Here is a 22,511-nt window from a genome sequence, read left to right on the forward strand (position 1 = left end):
ATGTGGCTCTACAGTTGGTGGAAGCCAGAGAGGTTTGGGTTCCTGGAGAACTGGGCTGACTTTGCTGTCGACTATAGGCTCTACCATTGAGATGGGCTGCATCTCAATGGGGAGGGTGCAGCTGTGTTGGGGGAGAAAATAACAAGAAGGTTGAAGGAGTGTTTAAACTAGGGACCATGGGGAGGGCAACAAGAAAGATAGGGGGGAAGACAGAGTTCTGGGATTAAGGAAGGGAAATGGGGGCCGAGCGGGGGGAGGGGTTAGTACAGATAGAACTGACAGAGCACCATAAGTAGCATAATGAATACAAATAACCACAACCATATAAACTGTATGGCGATAAATGAAAGAAGTCTGATCAGTGAAGTGGATGAGCTTGAAACTAGAATGTCTGAAGAAAACTATGATATAGTAGTCATAACGGAAACATAGATTGATGAAGAATGCAACTGGGCGGTGAATTTTACAGGGTGACAACCTCTTCAGAAGAGACTCTGGAAACTGGAAAGGGGGAGGGGAATGTCTTTATGCTAAATCCTACTTAATGCCGAGACTATGAGAAGATATAGGTGCAGGAGATAAATACGTAAAATCTCTATGGATAGAAATACGGGGAGGGAAAACTAACAAAATCCTAATAGGAGTTCTCTATAGGCCACCAAAAATAACCAAAGAAACTGAAAACGTATTACTAAAACAAATAGAAGAGGTGTCAAACCGCAATGAAGTAATTATTATGGGGGACTATAATTATCTGGATATAATATGGAAAGATGAAACCTGCAAATTTCACAAGGGTAATAAATCCTTAAAAACAATTAAAGATAACTACCTTACCCAAATTGTGCGGGAGCCAATTAGAGGGAGGGCCATTCTGGACTTAGTATTAACCAACTGACCGGACAGAATCATAGGGGTGCAAGTTGAGGAACACTTGGGAAATAGTGACCACAATATAATTAATTTCCATTTGTCATTCAATAGGAAGCCTTATCAGGGAGCGGCAAAAAACTAAACCTTAGTAAAGCAAACTTTGGTCAGCTCAGAATTACTCTCGGCAACATGGGACAATGTTCTCCAAAATAACAGTACGGGTGGCAAATTGGATAACTTACAAAACATCATAAATGCCTCATGTGAGCAATTCTTACCCTTCAAAAATAAAAGAACTACGAATAAAAGGAAACCAATGTGGCTCAATAAGACTGCAAGGAGGTGGGGACGACAATAAGTGAAAAAAAGATAGTATTTAAATTACTAAAACAAGAAAGCAGTAAAGATGCACTGAAAACTTACAGGGTAAAAAAACTAAATTTGTAAGGAAAAGATAAAAACTACCAAGGATGAGGCAGAAAGACCCATTGACAACAAGTGCAAAAATAACCCCAAACTATTTTTCAATTACATAAACATTAAAAAGATTTGCACCAAAAGTACTGGATCTTTAACAAATAATGCAGGAGAAACTATAGAAGATCATGGGGAAAGGCAAATCTATTAAATAGTTTTTTTTCTCAAGTATATTCATGAGAGAAAAAGAAATGTCACATGTGATGTAAGGGAATAAAATGTACCCCCCACTGAATATTACCTGCCTAATACAGGAGGAAGTGCAGAGTCGGCTATAAAAGATTAAAATCGACAGATCGCCGGGCTTAGATGGAATACACCCAAGGGTTTTAAGGGAACTAAGTGATGTAATAGACAGGCCGCCATTTCTTATATTTAGGGACTCTATTGAGACCAGGGTTGTACCACTGGATTGGCACATTATTAATGTGGTTCTGATATACAAAAAGGGGTCAACAAGAGAGCGTGGTAACTACAGGCCGGTAAGTCTCACTTCAATAATTGGAAAAATATTCCAGGGGTGTCTGAATACCTCAAGGAAAACAATGGTATAACTCCTCATCAAAATGGGCTCATAAGGGGTCGATCATGTCAAACCAACTTAATCAGCCTCTATAATGAAGTTCTAGGCTGGACCTGGTAAAGTCTATTGATCTTGTATATCTGGATTTTTCTAAAGCATTTGACACCGTGCCATATAATAGGTTAATATTAGAGATGAGCGAGCATACTCGTCCGAGCTTGATACTCGTTCGAGTATTAGGGTACTCGAGATGCGACGCGGTGTTCGAGTCACTTTCATTTTCTTCCTAGAAAATTTTGCGCCGTTTTCTGGCCAATAGTAACACAGGGAAGGCATTACAACTTCCTCCTGTGAAGTTCCAGCCCTATCCCACCCCCCTGCAGTGAGTGGCTGGGGAGATCAGGTGCCACCTGAGTATCTAAACTGGGGCCGGCCGCGGCTCGCCACAGATGCACGCTGAGAGACATTAGGGAAAGTGCCGTCTTGCTGTAGCTGCTATAGGGAGAGTGTTAGGCTGTTATATTCGTCTTCAAGAACCCCAACGGTCCTTCTTAGGGCCACATCTGACCGTGTGCAGTACTGTTGAGGCTGGTTTTAGCAGTGTTGCACTTTTTTTTTTGTATATCGGGCGTGCAGACCATAGCGTCCTCAGTCTGCAGTCATTTTACTGAGTATAGGGGCAGTACTGGTGAGGCAGGGAAAGAGGGAAAGGTGAAAGAGATATACTGTCTATATAGGCAGTGGGCTTTTTCAAAAAAATTGGAAAAAAAATCTTTGGGCTGCCTGTGACCGTTTTCAGTTTACTGCGTGTCTGTTGGGGGTAGTAGTCACTCACTTATTACCCAGCTAGGTGTTACTGCAGCCTTGCGGATAATTTTTTCTGGCTGCACTGTGCTTTCAATAACCACAGTCATCCTCCAACAGGGAAATGCATATACAGGCTATATAGGCAGTGGGCTTTTTCCCAAAAATTGGAAAAAAATACAATATTTGGGCTGCCTGTGACCGTCTTCAGTTTACTGCGTGTCTGCTGGGGGTACTAGTAGTCGCTCATTATTACCCAGCTAAGCGTTACAGCAGGCTTGCGCATAATTGTTTCCTGGCTCTGCTGTGTCCGTTACATGATCGCCGTCATCCCGCCAGAGGGAAACAGTACACATATACACGCTGCATACGGTGTCTGTCTGGTTTTTCACCTCACCATTTTAAACAATTGAAGCAAAATACTTAAGGCCTACCACTGGCCTTTGGCCACTTGACTGGTTCTTCGCTGTGAATTCCAGTAGCTCAGTCATACGCACCTAGGTCTCACTACAGGCTTGTGCATAATTGTTTCCTGGCTCTGCTGTGCGCTCCGTAAGCGAAGTCAGCCTCCATCCACAGGCCAATAAGCGGCACATTTAATTACAGCGTTCTGTTTGTGCTCTACTCGTAATACACCATGCTGAGGGGTAGGGGTAGGCCTAGAGGACGTGCTCCCCCTATACTGCTGCTAGTGATATGTTACTGGGGCCTGTCCCTAATGCTACCGCTGAAATGTTACTAATTCTGGGCTCTGCCTATACCGCTGCTAATGCTATGTCACTGGGGTGTGGAAATGGAGGCTTCCCAAAGACATGATGGCGGCGAGGCCATTTCCCACCAACGCGGTTACTGTTAAGGTGCATATAACCACGGACAGGTGGAGAGGACACGTAGTGCCTCCAAAACATCCCCCTCCTCCTTCAACAATGAAAACATTCTTGGCAAATACCTTTGCATTCGTCCGTCTGGTGGCAGTCCAAGAATTTCACAATTTCACAATTATAACGACACAACAAGAGAGCCCCCCCCACCATCCCCCCGCCACAGCCCACTTAATCCTGGCCACATTCCGAAAACCAACTAAATAAAACCGCGCTACTAGGTTCGCAGTCACCACCACATTCCCACCAACGTGGTTACTGTTAAGGTACATATTACCAGTCTGACTGGGGCATGCACTGTGGGCCGAAGCCCACCTGTATTGTATCTGATGTTAGCTCTGCTGTCCAGGGCACTGCAATGGGATTTGTTTATGTACCGCCGGTGGGTTCCAGGGAGCCACCCATGCTTTGGGTCCACACGGACTTCACATTAGGGATTTGTACCTGCCTGTGTCTATGTATTAAAAACCCCGGTGAGACTGGGGCATGCAGTGTGGGCCGAAGCCCACCTGCATTTAATCTGACGTTACCTCAGCTGTGCTGGGCAATGCAATGGGATTTATTTATGTAATGCCGGTGGCTTCCTGGGACCCACCCATGCTGTTGGTCCACACGGAGTTGTACCTGCCTGTGTCTACTTATAAAGAACCCCAGTTCGACTGGGGCATGCAGTGTGGGCCGAAGCCCACCTGTATTAAATCTGACGTTAGCTCTACTATCCGGGGCACTGCATTGGGACTGCAGGAGCAATACAGTGCTAATGCGACGTGCACAGCTACGCTAGCATTGGAGTCTGCTGTAGGCACGCGATTGCTGAGGGTTTGTGCAGAGGCCTATGTCCTGGGTGCAGTGAAAGTCCGCTTCCAGCCTAGGATTGCTGAATCTGTGGGCCGAGGCCTATGCCGTGGGCGCGGTGCAAGTCTGCCATGTTTGGCCGCTCAGATCAATTTTTGTTCATGTCTTCGGTTTCCTAGGACCCACCTATGCTGTTGGTGCAAACTTAGTTCCCATTGCGGTGTTTGACCTGTCTGGCACAAAGGCACTGACTGACTTGGGTAGGGGGCAGAGCGCTGACGGCTTTTCCCTTGCAGTGTGGATTGAGCTATGCAGACACCTTGACAGAATGAATACTGTGTGGCACATGGATTCCCCATTGCTATGCCCACGTTTGCAGCTCCTGACGGAGGTGGCACAGGATTGGAGTTCTCATTGCTTCTGTACAGCATTGGGGGCTATCGGCCTGCCCCTTTTAAAGAGAATAGCTGCCTGGCCCTGCCAACCCTCTGCAGTGTGTGCCTTCGGTTCCTCCTCATGGCAGACGCACTTATAAATAGACATGAGGGTGGTGTGGCTATGAGGCCAGCGTGTGGCATGAGGGCAGCTGAAGGCTGCGCAGGGATACTTTGGTGTGCGCTGTGGACACTGGGTCGTGCGGGGTGGTTGGGCAGCATGTAACCCAGGAGAAGTGGCAGCGGAGTGTCATGCAGGCAGTGATTGTGTTTTGTTGGAGGTAGTGTGGTGCATAGCTAAGGTATGCCTTGCTAATGAGGGTTTTTCAGAAGTTAAAATTGTTGGGAGGGGGGAGGCCCACTCTTGCCGCTATTGTGGCTTAATAGTGGGACCTGGGAACTTGAGATGCAGCCCAACATGTAGCCCCTCGCCTGCCCTATCCGTTTCTGTGTCGTTCCCATCACTTTCTTGAATTTTCCAGATTTTCACAAATGAAAACCTTAGCGAGCATCGGCGATATGCAAAAATGCTCGAGTCACCCATTGACTTCAATGGGGTTCGTTACTCAAAACGAACCCTCGAGCATCTCGGAAAGTTCGACTCGAGTAACGGGCACCCGAGCATTTTGGTGCTCGCTCATCTCTAGTTAATATATAAAATGAGGCAGCTCGGTCTGGGCGAAAACGTGTGCAGCTGGGTAAAGAACTGGCTTAGAGATAGAAAGCAGATGATGATAATTAATGGTTCATACTCTGATTGGGCCACTGTCGCTAGTGGGTGCCCCATGGTTCAGCATTAGGCCCCATTCTGTTCAATGTATTGATCAATGACCTGATAGAAGGACTGCACAATGAAATATTGATATTTGCAGCATGATACGAAATTCAACAAGGCAATTAATACAATGGAAGACAATGTACGGCCGCAAGTGGACCTAGATAAACTGGGGGCTTGGGTTGATAAATGGCAAATATTGTTCAATATTGATAAATGTAAGGTTATGTACATGGGCAGGAGAAACGGATGTCACCAATATACACTAAATGGAGTACTGCTAGAGAAAAGTGAGGTGGAAAAAGACCTGGGGGTACTAGTTGACTGTAGACTCAATTGGAGCAACCAATGCCAGTCAGCTGCTGCGAAGGCAAATAAAGTTTTGGGGTGCATTAAAAGAGGTATAGGGGTGAGAGACGAGAACATTATTCTTCCACTATATAAGGCACTTGTCAGGCCTCACATGGAATACTGTGTACAGTTCTGGACACCGGTGCTCAGCAAAGACATTGCAGTACTTGAGGGGGTTCAAAGAAGGGTAACTAAATTAATAAACGGAATGGGAGGACTACAATACCTAGAGAGGCTAATAAAATTGGGATTATTCACCCTAGAAAAAGGACGGTTAAGGGGCGACCAAATAACTATGTATAAATACATTAGGGGACGATACAAGGATCTCTCCCATGATCTGTTTATACCCAGAACTATGACGGTAACAAAAGGGCATCCTCTACATCTAGAGGAAAGAAGGTTTCATCACCAGCACAGAAGGGAGTTCTTTACTGTTAGAGCAGTGAGACTGTGGAACCCTCTACCCGAGGACATGGTGATGGCAAAATCCATAGAGGAGTTTAAGAGGGGACTAGATGACTTTTTGGAGCACAACAACATTACGGATATAGACATTAAATAACCAGAAGGGTTGTTGATCTCAAATGTTGATCCAGGGATTACTCTGACTGTCATTATGGAATCAGGAAAGAATTCTTTCTCCCCGAATAAGGGTAAATTGACCCAATGGGTTGGGGTTTTTTTTGCTTTCCTCTGGATCAACAATGGGATTGGGGGGTGCAAACAGCCTGAACTGGATGGACATTTGTCTTTTTTCAGCCTAGCATACTATGTTACTATATTACTATATTTCCATAATAATGTATTCAATAATGGCTAACTCTGCATCCATGGCACAGACACAGTCTTCACAATTAAGGCATAAACCACAATTTATATATACATTTACCATACTGCTGCCCTTTTTCCACACTGAGGATTAAAGGGGTTTTCAAGGCAAAAAGTATTGATGACCTATCCTATCCTGGACAGGCTGTAAAAACTAGGGACTTTTTTCCAGTGTCTGTGACAAATGTTTGATGTGTCCGTGATTTTTGTCTTGAGCAGTTCATTATAACTGTATTTATCATCATTTTACAACGCACAGTAAATGCTGGCAATAAGTTCATATCCGTATTTTACCCAAAAGCGCATATCACTTATATTTCTTATCAGTGGTTACGGTTTTCCAATGTGTACGTAAAAAATGTTGGCTGTCCGTGACCTTTGTATAAGTTTTCCAGGAAAATGAAAAATTCAGGTTGGCAACCCTGGGTCAGACCTCCAGCAATCAAACATTTATCCCCTATCCAGTGGTTACGTGATACGTCTTTAATTGGAAAACCCCTTTGGCCTAACAGACTAGGCATTATTTTATACACAGTAACTGTATATGTATTTCTATCCTTACAGATGAATCTGAGCTACTTGAGGAAATGCCAACAAAAATGCAACTGGCTATCGCAATGGATGTAAACTTAGCAATTGTCAGTAACGTGGAATTATTCAAAGTAAGTGTTGTTCTTTTTTAATTTTTCACTACCCGCATTCAAAAAATCATAACTTTATTCTTGTGACATAGCCACATGACGCATTTTTTTCTACGGGGCAAGTTGTATTTTTCAATGGGGATATTCCAGGACAAATCACCTAAAATCACCCGAGAGGTAACACCCGACCATCTCCGATTTTTACAATACAATGCACATTTGTTGTTTACCAGAATGTATATAAAGATCTTAATTTTCAGACCCATCGGGGGATGAGGTCAAAAAATGCAGGGAGTTCAATTACTATTATAATAAAATATTAAAACACTTTCTACCCTACAACACCACAAAAACGGACTCTACTCTAGATTTTTTTTTTCTCTTGTCTTAGGTGTGGCTGCGGCCTACAGTTAGGTTAGTTAGATTAGTCAGTCCGAAAAATACAATGTGTGTATAGATTTGTGTAACATAAATCTATTTTGATTTATTCCACCTCTATCATGAATTTTACATGAGGGTTCCCCACAACCCTGTGAGCTGATTGGTCAAACAGCAAGCTTAAAAGAGGATTCTCCTTACCCATGGGGATTCACTAATTGTTTGATTAATTGATTGTTTCGGTGTGCCAATTGTATGTCTAGAAGCTGATTTCTCACCAAATTGAAGATATGAAGCATCTTTAAGTATGTTTAGTCATATCTGATACTACTAAAATGGTTATCAGTATAGAGATAGTCACATCAAGAATTTTTTCTTGAAAACTACAGAGAACGCCTTCCTGAAGTTCTGTGGTAACAAACTTCAATGTATGAGTATTAGAGATGAGCGAACCTACTCGGTTCGGGTGTTTTTGAACTCGAGCACCGCTTTTTCCGAGTAACTGACTACTCGGACAAAAAGATTCGGGGGGGAGGCGGGGTGGTGGAGCGGGGGGTAGCAGTGGGGAACAGGGGGGGGGCTCTCTCCCTCTCCGCTCCCCTTCGCAACCCCCCGCTCACCCCCAGCGCCCCTCGAATCTTTTCGTCCGAGTAGTCAGTTACTCGGAAAAAGCGGAGCTCGAGTGCAAAAACACCCGAACCGAGTACGCTCGCTCATCTCTAATGAGTATATATGCGTGTTCAGCTTTTTCTCTGGAGTGGCTTAGTTTAAAAAAAAATAATTTTTTTTTGCAATTTTATTTTAACTTGTAGTGGAATTACATTGTTAGGAAAAAGATGTCCTTAATTCTATATATTATTATGAAGAGAATAGCGCCTTGCAAATGTTTCAACGCCCAAAGGTTTCTAGGATATGAGTTATCAAAACATTAGGGTTTCCCGGTCACTTTCTGAAAAGTTACTCCCCTGTATTCCTTGAACCCATAACCTGATGGGTCTGAAAATCGAGATTTTTTTTATTCATACATTCTAGTAATTAACAAATGCGCAAAGTTTTGTAAAAATCATTGATGGTTGGGTAATACCCTTCAGCTTGTCCTGGAATAAACCAATCGTACCATTAAATATATGATATAATGTATTGGAAAACTTTTAAAAGTGTCAATAAAAACACAATTGCGCAATTTTGGGTTTTGATTTTATTTTCATGGTATTCACGGTGAAGTGAAAATTCTATCTTTATTCTATGGGCCAGTACAATTACAGCAATACCAAATTTATATATTTTTATGTAGTACTTTTAAAAAATATTTGTTTTCTATCACCATCTTTTGACCCCATGACTTTTTTATTTTTTCGTCAATGGGGTTGTGTCAGGGCTCATGTTTTATGAGCTGACCTGTAGTTTTTATTCAATACTATTTTGGGGTACATAGGACTTTTCGTTTCTTGGAGACGGGGTGACCAATTCTGGCATTGTGTTTTTTTCTGACACTGCGGGACTAATAATGTACTACTGAACGTTTATAAAGTTGGACGTTTATGGATACAGTGATATCAATTTTTTATTGTAATTTTTTGATATGATGACTGGAAAAAGGGTTTTTTATAAAATACTTTATGTTTTTCTAATAATTAAAAAACCTTTATGTTACTTATTTAAATTTTTTTAGTGTCCACAGTGCTATTAACTTGCGATTCTTTGATTGCTTATATAGTATAATGCAATACTATAGTACTATACAGAACAGTATAATGCAATGCTATATTGTACTATAGTGTTGTATTGCACTGTATATTGACTGACATTCTATTAAGACATACCACAGGCACATCTTCATAAGCAATCATTCATCACAGCCATTGGGGCATTCAAGAAGTCACGGGCTGCCATGATGTCCCATGAGAGTACCCTGCAATCTCATTGCGGGGGGGGGGGGGGCTTTTTCCTGCTGTCAGAATAGACATTGGCATTTACAGAGTTAGCAGCCACATGTTGGCTGTCAAGGATGGTTGACAACCACTGTGTACGGAGTGGGTTTGGCTTCTGAGCCCGTTCCATGGAATAACACTGAAAGTGCACTGTACATGTAGAGCACGCATTGGCACACATTGGCACCAAAGGCGTCTTTTACATGGCCAAAGGTGTTTTTACGTGCGCCCACCGACGCTGTAAAAATGCGTGAATGGGCACACAAATCCAATGTTTGTGCGCCCATTCACATGACATGGGCCCCGGCACATATACGCTGAGGCCGCAATGCTGTTGCCTTCCCTTCCCTCCCTCTCGCCAGCTCACCTCCCCTCTCCTTCCCTCCGGCTGTTTGCAAAGGGAGTGGGTGGGATGTGGGTGGAGCTAAGCAACCTCCCCCTTCCTCCGTGTCCGCAGCCAGCAATGGGAGGGGTGGGGCTTAGCTCTACCCCCATCCTGCCCCCTCCCATAGCACACAGAGGGAGGAGAGAGGAGGAGAGAGAGGGAGAGAGTTTAGCAGTCACGCTGCTAAATTCTCTCCCACCTCCCTTCTCCGGCCGCAGTCATTGGCTCCCATAGGAGCCCATGTAGCAGCCGACGTACTCCGGACGGAAAGATAGTTCCAGGACTATCTTTTCGGCCTGTCGTGAAAGAGCCCGGTGCTATTTTGGCTGGCCGGGCGCTTTTACGCCACGGGAAAAAGGCCATGTGATCTGATGCATTGGAGTGCAATGTATCAGATTGTAGCTTGAAAACGTCGGCCAATATATGCTCGTGTGAAAGAGCCCTAATCGAACCTGTTAGTGCTAAACTGCAACAACTTGTCTGTACAATCTTTTACTCCCTTTTCTCGCAGTTACATTTATTGAACATACAGGGTGTCACAAAAAATGTCTACGCACATCAACATGGAAACTATCTGCATAAAAGACATCAAAAGGATAGCTGTAAGTCATGTTAGACTTCTGCAATCACATTAGGTGCTCAAAGTGGTCACTATTAACATTCAATTATTATTAATTAGCTAATTATTGTTATTATTAACTAATAACATTAGAGCTCGAAAGTCAAGCCTACCTTTGCCATTTTATTTGACTCTCCTGACTGCCCCTTTAGCAATCGTGCGACTACTGAAATATTTAGGGGGTAGATAATACTACATATTGCCACCATGTCAAAAAATTGGAAAAATCCGCACATCATAACATTGAAAAAAACATTCTTTTAGTCCATTAAAAGAAAAACAATCCTGCTTACGCGTTCTGAGGGTTCTTACACATAGCATGCAGATAAAGTGACAATGGGAGGAAATGTAAAACCATAAGTGACCAATAGCAAAGCTAACACATCACAAGAAAACAAATCGCATATTGAGGGCTCTTTCACATGAGCGTAGGAGTTCCTACTTTTTATCGTCCACGCCGTTTATTGGCATTAATGGATATTTTTCTGCAATCAGAGCCAGCATTTTCTCACCCATTCACACGACCGTAAGTGACGTTTTTAGCGAAAAAATATGTTGCACTCCGGAAAACCCTCATTTTGCAAAAATCCTCGGGATGCCTTCCAATACCTATATAGAGGCACCTGTAAGCTTTTTGCAGCGTTGGGTATTGCTTAAATGCCTTCCCCTCCCTTTCTTTGTCCAGCTCCCATAGGAGTCTATGGAAGCTGCCGACGTATATCAGGCAAAAGATAGTTCCAGAACTATCTTTTTGCCCACCGTATATACGTCGGTGCGTATTTTGGTCACGTATATTCCGTTTTTGACCAATGGCTTAGATGGTCGCGTATATCGGTCGGACGCAAAAGCGCCGTTTATGCGCTTGTGTGAATGAAGCCTGAAGCCAAAAACTCATATTCATGAATTCCTCACCTGTATCTCTAAAAATCTACTATATTCTAGTGCATCACGGCACATCATTGCTATGTATGGAGGCAGAACACAGAGCTTTAAAGGAGTTATCCAGGAAGCACTCGCTGGAATACACATGAGTCAGACTGGAAGCGCTGCTCCCATCACTCTGTAGCAGCCGCCACTCGTAATTGTAGGTGCAGCTCTCATTGCAATGAATGGGACCCCAGCCTGCAATTAAAAGAAGTGCTTCTGTTTCGACTCCGGCGGGTGCTGCCTGGATAACCCTTTTAAGTTCTATGGGATAGAAAAGGTTAAACCTCCATCAAGAGCTGGGGAACTGGCAACATTTACTTTACAAAAGAGAAGCTTTCTGAATTCTGCGTTTAAAGAGAAAATGTTCTTTTGGTCTCAATTTAAGAAATGATTTATTGTATATTTGATGGGTCACTCATTGCATTATTTTTCTTCAAGTAGGACTTTTTATGTATTTTAACACGTATATTGTATCCTTGTGATGTGTAAGCTTTTTCTGTTAGTCACTTATGGTTTTAGATTTCCTCCCATTGCCATTTAGTCTACGCCAGGGTCTGTCTGTCTGTCTATCTTTTTATGAACTAAAATAAAGTTGTTTTTTTTTATTTTTTAGATTTTTTCAATTATTTGCTATTACTGTCTATAATGTTTTCCCAGCACTGTCAAGATACAAAACGGGTGTGGGGAGGATAAAACACTACATGTGGTGAGTAGACATGAGTGAGCATACTCGTTAAGGCGATTTACTCGAGAGAGAGAGCATCGCCTTTTTCAAGTACCTGCTGGCTCATCCCTGAAGATTCGGGGGGGCCACGGGGGTGAGCGGGGAGTTGCGGAGGGAATTGGGAGGGAGAGAGAGATCTCTCTCACTCTCCACCCCGCTCCCCTCTGCGGCCTCGCGCCGGCCCCCGCCCCCTGCAGCCCCCCCCGATGCACTCTCCAGTAAATCACCTTAACGAGTATGCTCGCTTATCTCTAGTGGTGAGCCTTCTTATTGCTACATATTGCCACCATATATTTCATTTGGATATTTAAAAAAAAAACTATTATTGAAGTGGCTTTACATATTCTGGGATACACTTTAGTTTAAAAAGACAAGAAAAAGTCCAGCAAATGGTAAAAGAGGCAGAATTCCCAGCAGAATAATTACACGAGGATTAAAAGAAGGAGCAATTTATGATATGAAATTTATATTCCAATGTCACATTTGTGTTTTGCTTTTTTACCAGGGTTGTGATAACCAGATGATTCATGACTTGCTGTTAAAACTGAAATCCACTGTCTATTTACCAGGAGATTTCGTTTGCAAAAAGGTAAATTAATTTTCCACCTCTTGTTTTATGCTGTATCGTTAAGAAGAATTACACTCTTAAGCAAAAAAATCCCACCCCTAGAAGAAGTTGTCTTTTCGCTGCAAAACTCGGCATGCAGTTATATCTCAGGCAGATATGAGTTGTGATGATTAGATGAACGGTCTTGTCACCTGAGACCCTGAAATTGGTTCCATGCTTGGCCTATAAAAAGGCTCTCAGGAGCTATGCAGTGTCCAAGGAGTGGGCCCCAGCCTAGGAGACAGCGGGGTAGAGTTTAGGCCTTGTCACGGTGGCTCTATCATCTCCCCCCAGAAGGGTAACCAGGGACATGTCCAAAGGGCCGTGAGCAGACTATTAAAATTTAGGTTAACGTGTTGAGAGTTTATGTTAGTCCACTTTTGTCCCGGGTGACGCCACCGTTCCTTCCTCCATGGTGATCTCTCGATGAATGAAGAAAGAGTCCACATACAGGGTTCAGGTTTAAAGGTAGAACCGGGAACGGGCAGTAAAGCTGTTTACTTAAACACAACTAGTAATAATTTCAATACAGTCCACCCTTAACATCCACCAGCAGTATAAGTAGTGCAGGAGAACACGTGATATGGCAGGGAGGAAACATGGGAGAACAGTGTGACTTACACAGGCCAAGTTATCTGTGGTTCTCTGGTCTCAGACACTTTCTCACGAACACCTTGATGACTCTCTACTGGTATACACTCATGGAGTAGTAGATTCGCACTCCACACTGCACAGCAGGAACTTGCACTTCTTGCAGCTTGTCACACTTCTAGTTCTCCATACAGAGAAGAAAAAAGGGGTCCACAGCACACGGCTTCTATCCCCTCGGGCCTACTCTATATTCACTACACACAGACGAGTGCTGTCTCTGTGCAGAGTAGCTCCTCTCAGGACAGACCAGAAGACTATCCGCCAAGACAGAACAACTCACTCTCAAACACCTTGCACCCACATATATAAAACAAGGTCACATGATACACAGAGATACTTTTCCAGACATAACCCAGACTGTAACCCATTCAGTGCTGCAGCTAGGCAATACACATCATATTCACTCACATGGAACACATTGACAATACACATAAGCACAAGACTACACAGATCATTCAGAAACATCCAGAAGCTTCCACACATTGACTTCTGTACACTACAGCTACTTGTGTGTAGTGAACTCTTTTTCCGCTTGTGTAGAGCTTGTTGACCACTAGACGCCTCTACGATGCAATCAAAGACATTTGCACCCAGTTACCAGAGTTGGAGACATCTGTATGACATCTTGTATTCAAAGTAGAGGAGGTATAACAGGGTACTAGAGCCTCCATGCCTCCCGTATCACATCTTGTATCCAAACTAGAGGAGGTATAACAGGGTACTAGAGCCTCCATGCTGTCCATACCATAAAATGTATCCAAGCTTGAAATGGCACAACAGGGTACTAAAGCCTCCATGCCCATCCATGTGACATCTTGTATCCAAACTAGAAGAAACACAACAGAGTACTAGAGTCTCCATGCCCGCCTGTATCACACCTTGTATTCAAGCTAGAGGCGGTACAACAGGGTACTAGAGCCTCCATGCCTGTCCATAACACAAAATGTATCCAAGCTAAAAAAGCACAAGAGGGTACTAGAGCCTCCATGCTGCCCATAACACGAAATGTATCCAAGCTAGAAAAGCACAAAACGGTGCTAGAGCCTCCATGCCCTCCCATATCACATCTTGTATCCAAAGCTAGAGGTGGTACAACTGGGTGCTAGAACCTCTATGCCCACATGTATCACATTTTGTATCTAAGCTAGAGGTGGTATAACAGGGTACTAGAGCCTCCATGCCCACCAGTATCACATCTGGTATCTAAGCTACAGATGGTACAACAGGGTACTAGAGCCTCCATGCCCGCCCGTATCATATCTTGTATCCAAGCTAGAGGTGGTACAACACGGTACTAGAGCCTCTATGCCCACCAGTATCACATCTTGTATCCAATCTAGAGGCGGCACAACAGGGTACTAGAGGCTATATGCCTGCCTGTATCATATCTTGTATCTAAGCTAGAGGTGGTACAACAGGGTACTAGAGCCTCCATGCCCACCAGTATCATATCTTGTATCTAAGCTAGAGGCGGTTCAACAGGATACTAGAACCTCCATGCCTGCCTGTATCACATCTTGTTTCCAAGCTAGAGGTGGTACAACAGGGTACTAGAGCCTCCATGCCTGCCTATATCACATCTTGTATCCAAGCTAGAGGTGGTACAACAGGGCACTGGAGCCTCCATGCCTGCCTATATCACATCTTATATCCAAGCTAGAGGCGGTACAACAGGGCACTAGAGCCTCCATGCCTGCCTGTATCACGTCTGTTATCCAAGCTAGAGGTGGTACAACAGGCTACTAGAGCCTCCATGCCTACCCGTATCACATCTGGTATCTAAGCTACAGATGGTACAACAGGGTACTAGAGCCTCCATGCCCACCAGTATCACATCTTGTATCCAAGCTAGAGGCGGCACAACAGGGTACTAGAGGATCCATGCCTGCCTGTATCGCATCTTGTTTCCAAGCTAGAGGTGGTACAACAGGATACTAGAGCCTCCATGCCTGCCTATATCACATCTTGTATCCAAGCTAGAGGTGGTACAACAGGGTACTAGAGCCTCCATGCCTGCCTATATCACATCTTGTATCCAAGCTAGAGGTGGTACAACAGGGCACTGGAGCCTTCATGCCTGCCTATATCACATCTTATATCCAAGCTAGAGGTGGTACAACAGGGTACTAGAGCCTCCATTCAATGGGTCAGTTTTCCACAATAAATTCTCCCTTTGCGCTGATATTGTAATCACTTACTTATATCAATGTTAAAATCACATAGAGAAAGTTTTGTGCATTTCCAACAACTCCTTCTAGGGAAGGGGTTGGTTTTAACAATGATTGTGTGCATGGGAACGTAACAAATGCTTTAGAACTACTAGAGAATGTCTCTATTGGTTTGAATTAGCAAATATATTTACCAATGGTTTGGTATATTACTGGTAATAAGCAGCTGTGAAATATGCTTGGGGCTATGTAGAAATGTAATCTAAATGTGATAGTGTCTGGAATGTAACAACTTGGTGTCATTTAAGGTCTTCTGCCACATCCCAGAGCTTGACATTGATGACTTCAGACGTGATGTTAGAGTGCTTGTCCAGTAAATATCATATGCAAAATTAATAGAAGTGCTCTGTGTTTCTCCCCATTTTTAGAGCTCTCCCTTCTGTTGCGTAATAGAGACATCCTTGTGTACTTTCTAAGTAAGAGCTCGTTCACATCAGCGCTAGGGTTCCCCATTTCTGTGATCCATTCAGGGAGCAGGAAAACAGCAACCGCTGACCACATGGATCCAACTTATGAACTGAACAGAGAAGAATCAACCTCATTGTTACAACGGTATTCCTCCAGTCTCTAGCCTCCTTTTCTTGGTGCCCACAAGGCCTGCCATGTTCTCCCCCTGTTGCGTCCCTAGCGGGGAGTGTAGCTCAAGTCTATCGGCCGTCCGAGCAGTAGTGGCCACACTAACACTTCCGTTAAGGGAGTAAATAGTTCCCCCTCCACTACCATACACGGGCTTTCCCCAAGGTCAATAAGGGCCAATAAATCGTTTAGATTCCCTCATCCAACGGGAATCTGAACAATTTTCACTCAATGTAAATGCATGCACTGACTGAACAACAAGCGAGAATTAGTTTGATTCTCGATCGTCATTCAATTTCTGCATGCAAAAAATTCAACAAAGGAACGTCTCATGTGAACAGGTCACTTATGAACCACTGCCTGTTTACTGGAGATGGAGGCGGGTGGGCTGGACCGCTCCACCTCCATTCACTAGCGATGCTCATTCCTTTGTAAAAGCACAGTTTTGATCATTGCGGGGACAACTTGTCGGGCATCTGCAGTGATGGCAGCGCTGCTGCAGCAGTAGCAGAACAATATGATTTAGGCAGCTTTCACACTTGCGTGAGGGTCAGTTCAAAGTTCCCATCTCTCTGCCTTATTTTTGGAGGTGAGAAACTGTAATTAAATTGAAAAAAAATTGATCCATGTTCTTCCCCATTGATTTCAATGGGGTTTAAAAAAAAAGAATACAAACGGACAGGCTTCGGCTTGCTTCCATTCCGTCAGGTTTCTGCCTTGTTGGACGGAAAAACAGTGCTGCAGACTGAGCTATTTCCCCCCCCCCCCCAAAAAAAACGGACACCTGATGGAATGGAAGCAATCGGAAGCCTTTCTGTGTTTGTCTTTAACCCTTTCCAATCCAATTTGCATCCTGGTTTTCCTAGAGGGCTTACTCTTTTTCTGCTGTTAAACAATGGCGCTATCTGCTGGCTAAAACCAGTACTGCATGAGGTGACACGTTGGATAGACTCTGACAGCAGAGAGGCTGGCAATATACAGTAAGACAACCCCGACGGACGTCTTCCAACATCAGAGCTGTACAGCCTTAAATCATAATGTCTTCAGAGGTCAGACAGTGGATTGGAAAGGGTTAAACCCAATAGAAGTCAATTGCAGCAAAAAATGTATCTGGTTTTTTTTTCTGTTTGATTTCAGTTTCTCTCCTCCAAAAACAGAGCAGAGAGAAGGAAACCCTGAACTGACCCTAACGCAGGGGTGAATGCAGCCTTACATTATTCATGCCTTCCCTATCTTCCGTAACTCCTTCCGCACTCCATCAACCATTCTCCAACCCTAAACTGGTCACTGAAAACTTGCCCGCCCTTACATGATTGCAAAAAAAAAGCGATCGCGTCCCCCTACATGCCTGGGCACCATGACACCAGATTTTTGGACCTTACAAAGGATTACTGAGACTGGATACATTATTGCAAACCCTCAGCTGTAAAAAGTATGGAAAGATCTGTACTGGTTTCAGCCTCTGACTAGAAGAATGTTTGCATTCACTGACCAGCAGCAGAGATCTTGACTATGATGAGAAATCAAAGCATGAAATTTATCAGAAAAAGTTGCATGCTGGGTCTTCATTGACATAACACTAAAGCAGTCCGTCGGATGGAATATGCGCCGTAAAAGCTGCTACTAAAGCTTTGTGAAACTCACTAACTTCGATTAGGACGTAAAATGTGTTTTATTGTGCAGGGCAGCCGGCGACACTCACAGCACTCATTATACATCACACGGGCATCAATGCTGCCGTAATGGGTGATCTTGCCCACTGCATCTCTCTTTTGTACATCTAAATGATTTAAAAATGTTGATTTTAGTAAAATATTCAGCGCGCTCGCAGGCTGCAGCAGAGCTGATGTTTTATGCTGCATCATTAAAGATTAATCTCATCTGTTAAGCCTTTTGTCTGCTGTGAGCCAGAACCTGTGCTGCTTCTGAAAAGTCGCTTGGGTGCGAGCAAATTCCTGTGGCCATTTTCTGTAGCTGTAAGCTGCAAAACTTCTAAAACTAAGTAAAAGGAACGATTTTTTTGCTGTTTACCTGCAGCCATCATCTACTTCCTTGAACTGGGAATTCTTGTGCGCCTGAACCTTGTATCTCTATCATTGTTAATATGGAGGTGTCGGATTCTGGAGTCATAGCGCTTAACTCTGTAATAAGCATAGCCTGTACAAGAATGTTTACGGCACTGTGTATTATACTCGATTGGCTTAAAGGGGGTTTCCAGACAATTGTATTGATGGTCTAGCCTCAGGATAGGCCATCAATAGTTCATCGGCTCAGAACCCCGGCCAATCAACTGTCAGCGTCGAGATGCACAGGGGTACAGAGCAGAAGCTGCTCCTCCAACTCCTGTGTACTGGCTGGTGCTTGTAACTGCAAGTGCACCTCCCTTTGATTTTAATGAGAGCTGCGCCTGCAGTTACAAGGGACAGCCACTATACAGGGGTCGGAGCAGCAGCTTCTACTTCATACCCTGGTATATAGCAGGGCTAACAGCGTGTGTTCGATCAGCTGATCATCCGGGATTCCGAATGGCGGTCCCCAGCTGATCAACTATTGATGATTTATCCTAAAGATAGATCAGCAATAGTATTTACCTGGAAAATCCTTTTAAGTCTTGATTTGCATCTTTCCCCTACTTCTAATTGTTCTAAATTGAGCTGGAAATACAGCGAAAAGTCAAAAGTCATTAAAGGCATTTTCCGGGACTTTACTATTGATGACCTATCTTCACGATAGGTCATTGATAGTTGATTGGCTGATATGTTGCTCACTGTCAGTGTTAACTGAGTCAGAAGCTGACAGCTCCGTTCACACTACTGTGGCCTGAGTTGGTAATTGTAGGCATAATTTAGAATTTTCCCTTATGGGTTGAAAAAATCCACTTGGGGGACCTGCACTTTCAGAGGCCTTTTCAGAATAAGCTCCCGTGTGTACATGAGGTAAGGGAGATGGAACAATACCTCTGCAGAGCCACCTACTGGAAGGCAGCAATCCCTAACGTCAATGTTAGACTCTTTATACAAGCCTTGTAACAATGACCAGGAATTGAAAGCAAAGTCAGAGCCCATGCAGATACACCTATTTCAGGGTTTTTGCCCTTCATCAGTGAATAGTAGGATTCTGGCTTTACTACAGAGAGGCCTATGACTTGGGTCTGAAACACTATATTTTCTTCTTAGGGAGAGCACACAGATGGTGAGTGAGGAGACTTAAAAGGCCATTTACACTCCTATGGGTAACTACCCAGAGGAGTGTAAATGGCCTTTTAAGTCTCCTCACTCACCGTCTAGGTGCTCTCCTGAAGGAGAAAAAAATAGTGTTTCTGTACATGAGGTATAACACTGTTTCTGGCCATTATGTGACTTATCACCAGTTTTGCAGGCTTCATCACTAATTCTTAGTTTTCACTGAGCTTATAGGAGGAGACTACTGCTATGATGTCTCCCATAGACTGTACATAAAGAAAACAACAGATTCTACTCTCCAAGCCTCTGTAGTACACACAGAAAAATAATAGCAGCATGGAAGACAATGTGCAGCAGTATGGAGCAGTGATTTCAGTAGCTATAACACAGTAAATCACTTACTATGTGCTGCTGTGGCCACATCTCTGTGTGAGGCTCTGCTTCTCTCTTTGCATTAGTTTGTTCCTCGCCACTTCGCTCTCTATAGATTTTTATATTCAATATGAAATAACACCTTCCATACTTCCTGTTATGCGTTTCTAATACTAGAGATGGAGTTCACGTAACAACAGGCAATGAACAGCAACTAAGAAGTAGGTGAGCTAGTGGGCAGCAAGTTGGAGGCATTTTTCAGCCCAAAAACATCATTTTAGGTAAAGTGATTTGCAGTTTTGCTACAGATGTAACAGTGCTAATGTTAATGTTTGTGGCATGCCAACGAAAGTTTGTGTCAAACTTATGCTATTTGCGCATCGTGGCTGCCTATCCACTTTGTAAGTGCAGTGGCCAAGTTACACAAACTCAGTACAAACTTTTGTAATGCAAAACTACCATTTGGGGTGTGACAAACATTTGGGTTAGCACTGCTACATCTGTAGTTATCACATTGGCTATCATATTAACACAAGTTTTCTCAAAGTTCGGTACCCATTTAAGTTATTTTCATTCATCAACTCTTTCTCAAAAAGAATTCTCATTGCTCCCCACAAGGGGAAACAGACCCAAATCACAGGCCTCTCACCCAGCCAACCAGAACCCTACTGGTGAGGGGCAAGAACCCCCAAAACAGCAATCTGTAGATGGGTGTCTTTTGCTTATGGAGAAGATTAAGGTTTGTTTTATATCCTTATACATTTTGCAAAGCCTGTTAGAAGCTCAGACATAAACTTACAGAGAAACTACCTTCCAATGGGTGGTGCTAAAGGAGCATCATATCATATTCATATCCCATTTGCATACTTTATTTCCCCAGGGGGCATTGCATGCATATCTATCCCTGTGTCAACTGGGTGATCTCCATAAGTCTTTGATCATGATGCATACATTATACAGTTTTTTTTTCTTATTTTATATTATACTTTTTGATATACCGTATATACTCGAGTATTAGCCGACCCGAGAATAAGCCAAGTCAATAAGTTTTACCAACTGGCAAAACTTATTGACTCAAGTATAAGCCTAGCTAAATTCGAGTATATACTAGATTTAAAAAAACGCAATACTCACTTCTCAGCCAGCCTCTGTGTCCCCGGCGCAATGCTCTCCCCGGTGGCACGGCAAGCTGCTTCAGACTTCTCCCCGCTGTCATCTCCCTGGCTTCGTTTTAAATTCCCCCCGCCGTCAGTGCTGTGTAAGTAAGTGCTGTGATTGGATCGTGCACCAGCCAATCACAGCCGGCTTTTGATAAACCAATCACAGCTATTCAGTGATGTATTTCACTGAATGGCTGTGAATGATCGAGCGCCTGCTGTGATTTGGCTGGCGTTTGATCCCATCACAGCGCTTCCTTATACAGCGCTGATGGTGGGGAAATTGAAAACTGAGCCAGGGAGATGCACCGCCAGGGAGGGGATCGAGCCTGGAACATAGACGCCAGCTGAGAGGGGAGTATTGTGTTTTTATTTATTTATTTTTTTACCTCACCCGAGGGGGGCTTTTTCAGTACATTTTTTTGTGCTGAAAAACTCGGCTTATACTCCAGTATATACGGTAACTATTTTCTGTACCCTGCTGATAGAAACAAAAGTAACCTCCCAAGTCCAACTGGAGGTGGACAACTGAAGCACCAGTGCCCATTCCTCAGAGATACCACTTGTTGCTGGCCAATCGATCAGCAGCTTCCCTACCAATATTAGCTCCGCTCCCCGGACGGCTGCTTCCCCTGCTTGAAATCGAAAAGATATACTTTACAAGAATTATTAAAGGCGACTTGTGTGCAAATTCAGGAAACTCACTATAATGAAAGCTTTTATGCGGACATCTGTTTTCTGCTTTGACAGCTTTGCAAAGTGTATATAATAAATGAAAGATGTAACCTTCAAAACGTTGTGAATACCAACTGCAAATGTCTTCATTTAAGACACAAGATATAATCATTTAAGAGGCACAGCAGCTATGATTTAGCCGTACAGAGGAAAATCACTCTGGAATTCCAACAGTATATATTATCTAACAATGAGTAAACACAATTTACCAACCCAAGGCCAAGGCAGCAATTCGATCATTATTTCCGAAATGAAAGAGTATGAAATGACTATCTGACATCTAGAGGGCTCGCACAGAAGAAGCTATGACATTCTTGACCTAACTGATTGCTTGCCTTTCACATTGCTCCCTTGTTAAATCATCACTCTTTCCTGGTTTTTCTACAGTATTTGCGCCGTTGCCTTTTTTCATATAGGTTTTATTTGTCATACAATTCCCTATACGCTCAGGTGATCTAGCAGGCCAGATTTCATAGAACAGACATCCTTCCCTAGACAGGGTGTAGGCAAAAAGACTGATCCAGCGCTCTATCTCAATGCTATATTCAAATAACAATAGTGTACTTGAATAGGAAGGATGTGCTACACAATGCTATGGCGCAAGAGCCCTCGTGGACTTCAATTTTGTGTTGTGGCCCCTATAAGAGATAGAGA

General features: G+C 43.5%; 1 protein-coding gene across 1 annotated transcript in view; it reads left to right on the plus strand.

Moving 5' to 3' along the window:
• Nucleotides 1-22,511, plus strand: part of CNGB3 (cyclic nucleotide gated channel subunit beta 3) — a 140,690-nt gene that overhangs the window by 89,576 nt on the left and 28,603 nt on the right. The window contains exons 12-13 of the mRNA XM_066578879.1: nucleotides 7,309-7,406; nucleotides 12,855-12,938. Of these exons, the coding sequence (XP_066434976.1) occupies nucleotides 7,309-7,406; nucleotides 12,855-12,938 (182 nt within the window). The remainder of the gene's footprint in view (nucleotides 1-7,308; nucleotides 7,407-12,854; nucleotides 12,939-22,511) is intronic.

The sequence above is a fragment of the Eleutherodactylus coqui genome, chromosome 9, assembly GCF_035609145.1.
Source record: "Eleutherodactylus coqui strain aEleCoq1 chromosome 9, aEleCoq1.hap1, whole genome shotgun sequence".
In the NCBI taxonomy this organism is placed as follows: Eukaryota; Metazoa; Chordata; class Amphibia; order Anura; family Eleutherodactylidae; genus Eleutherodactylus; species Eleutherodactylus coqui.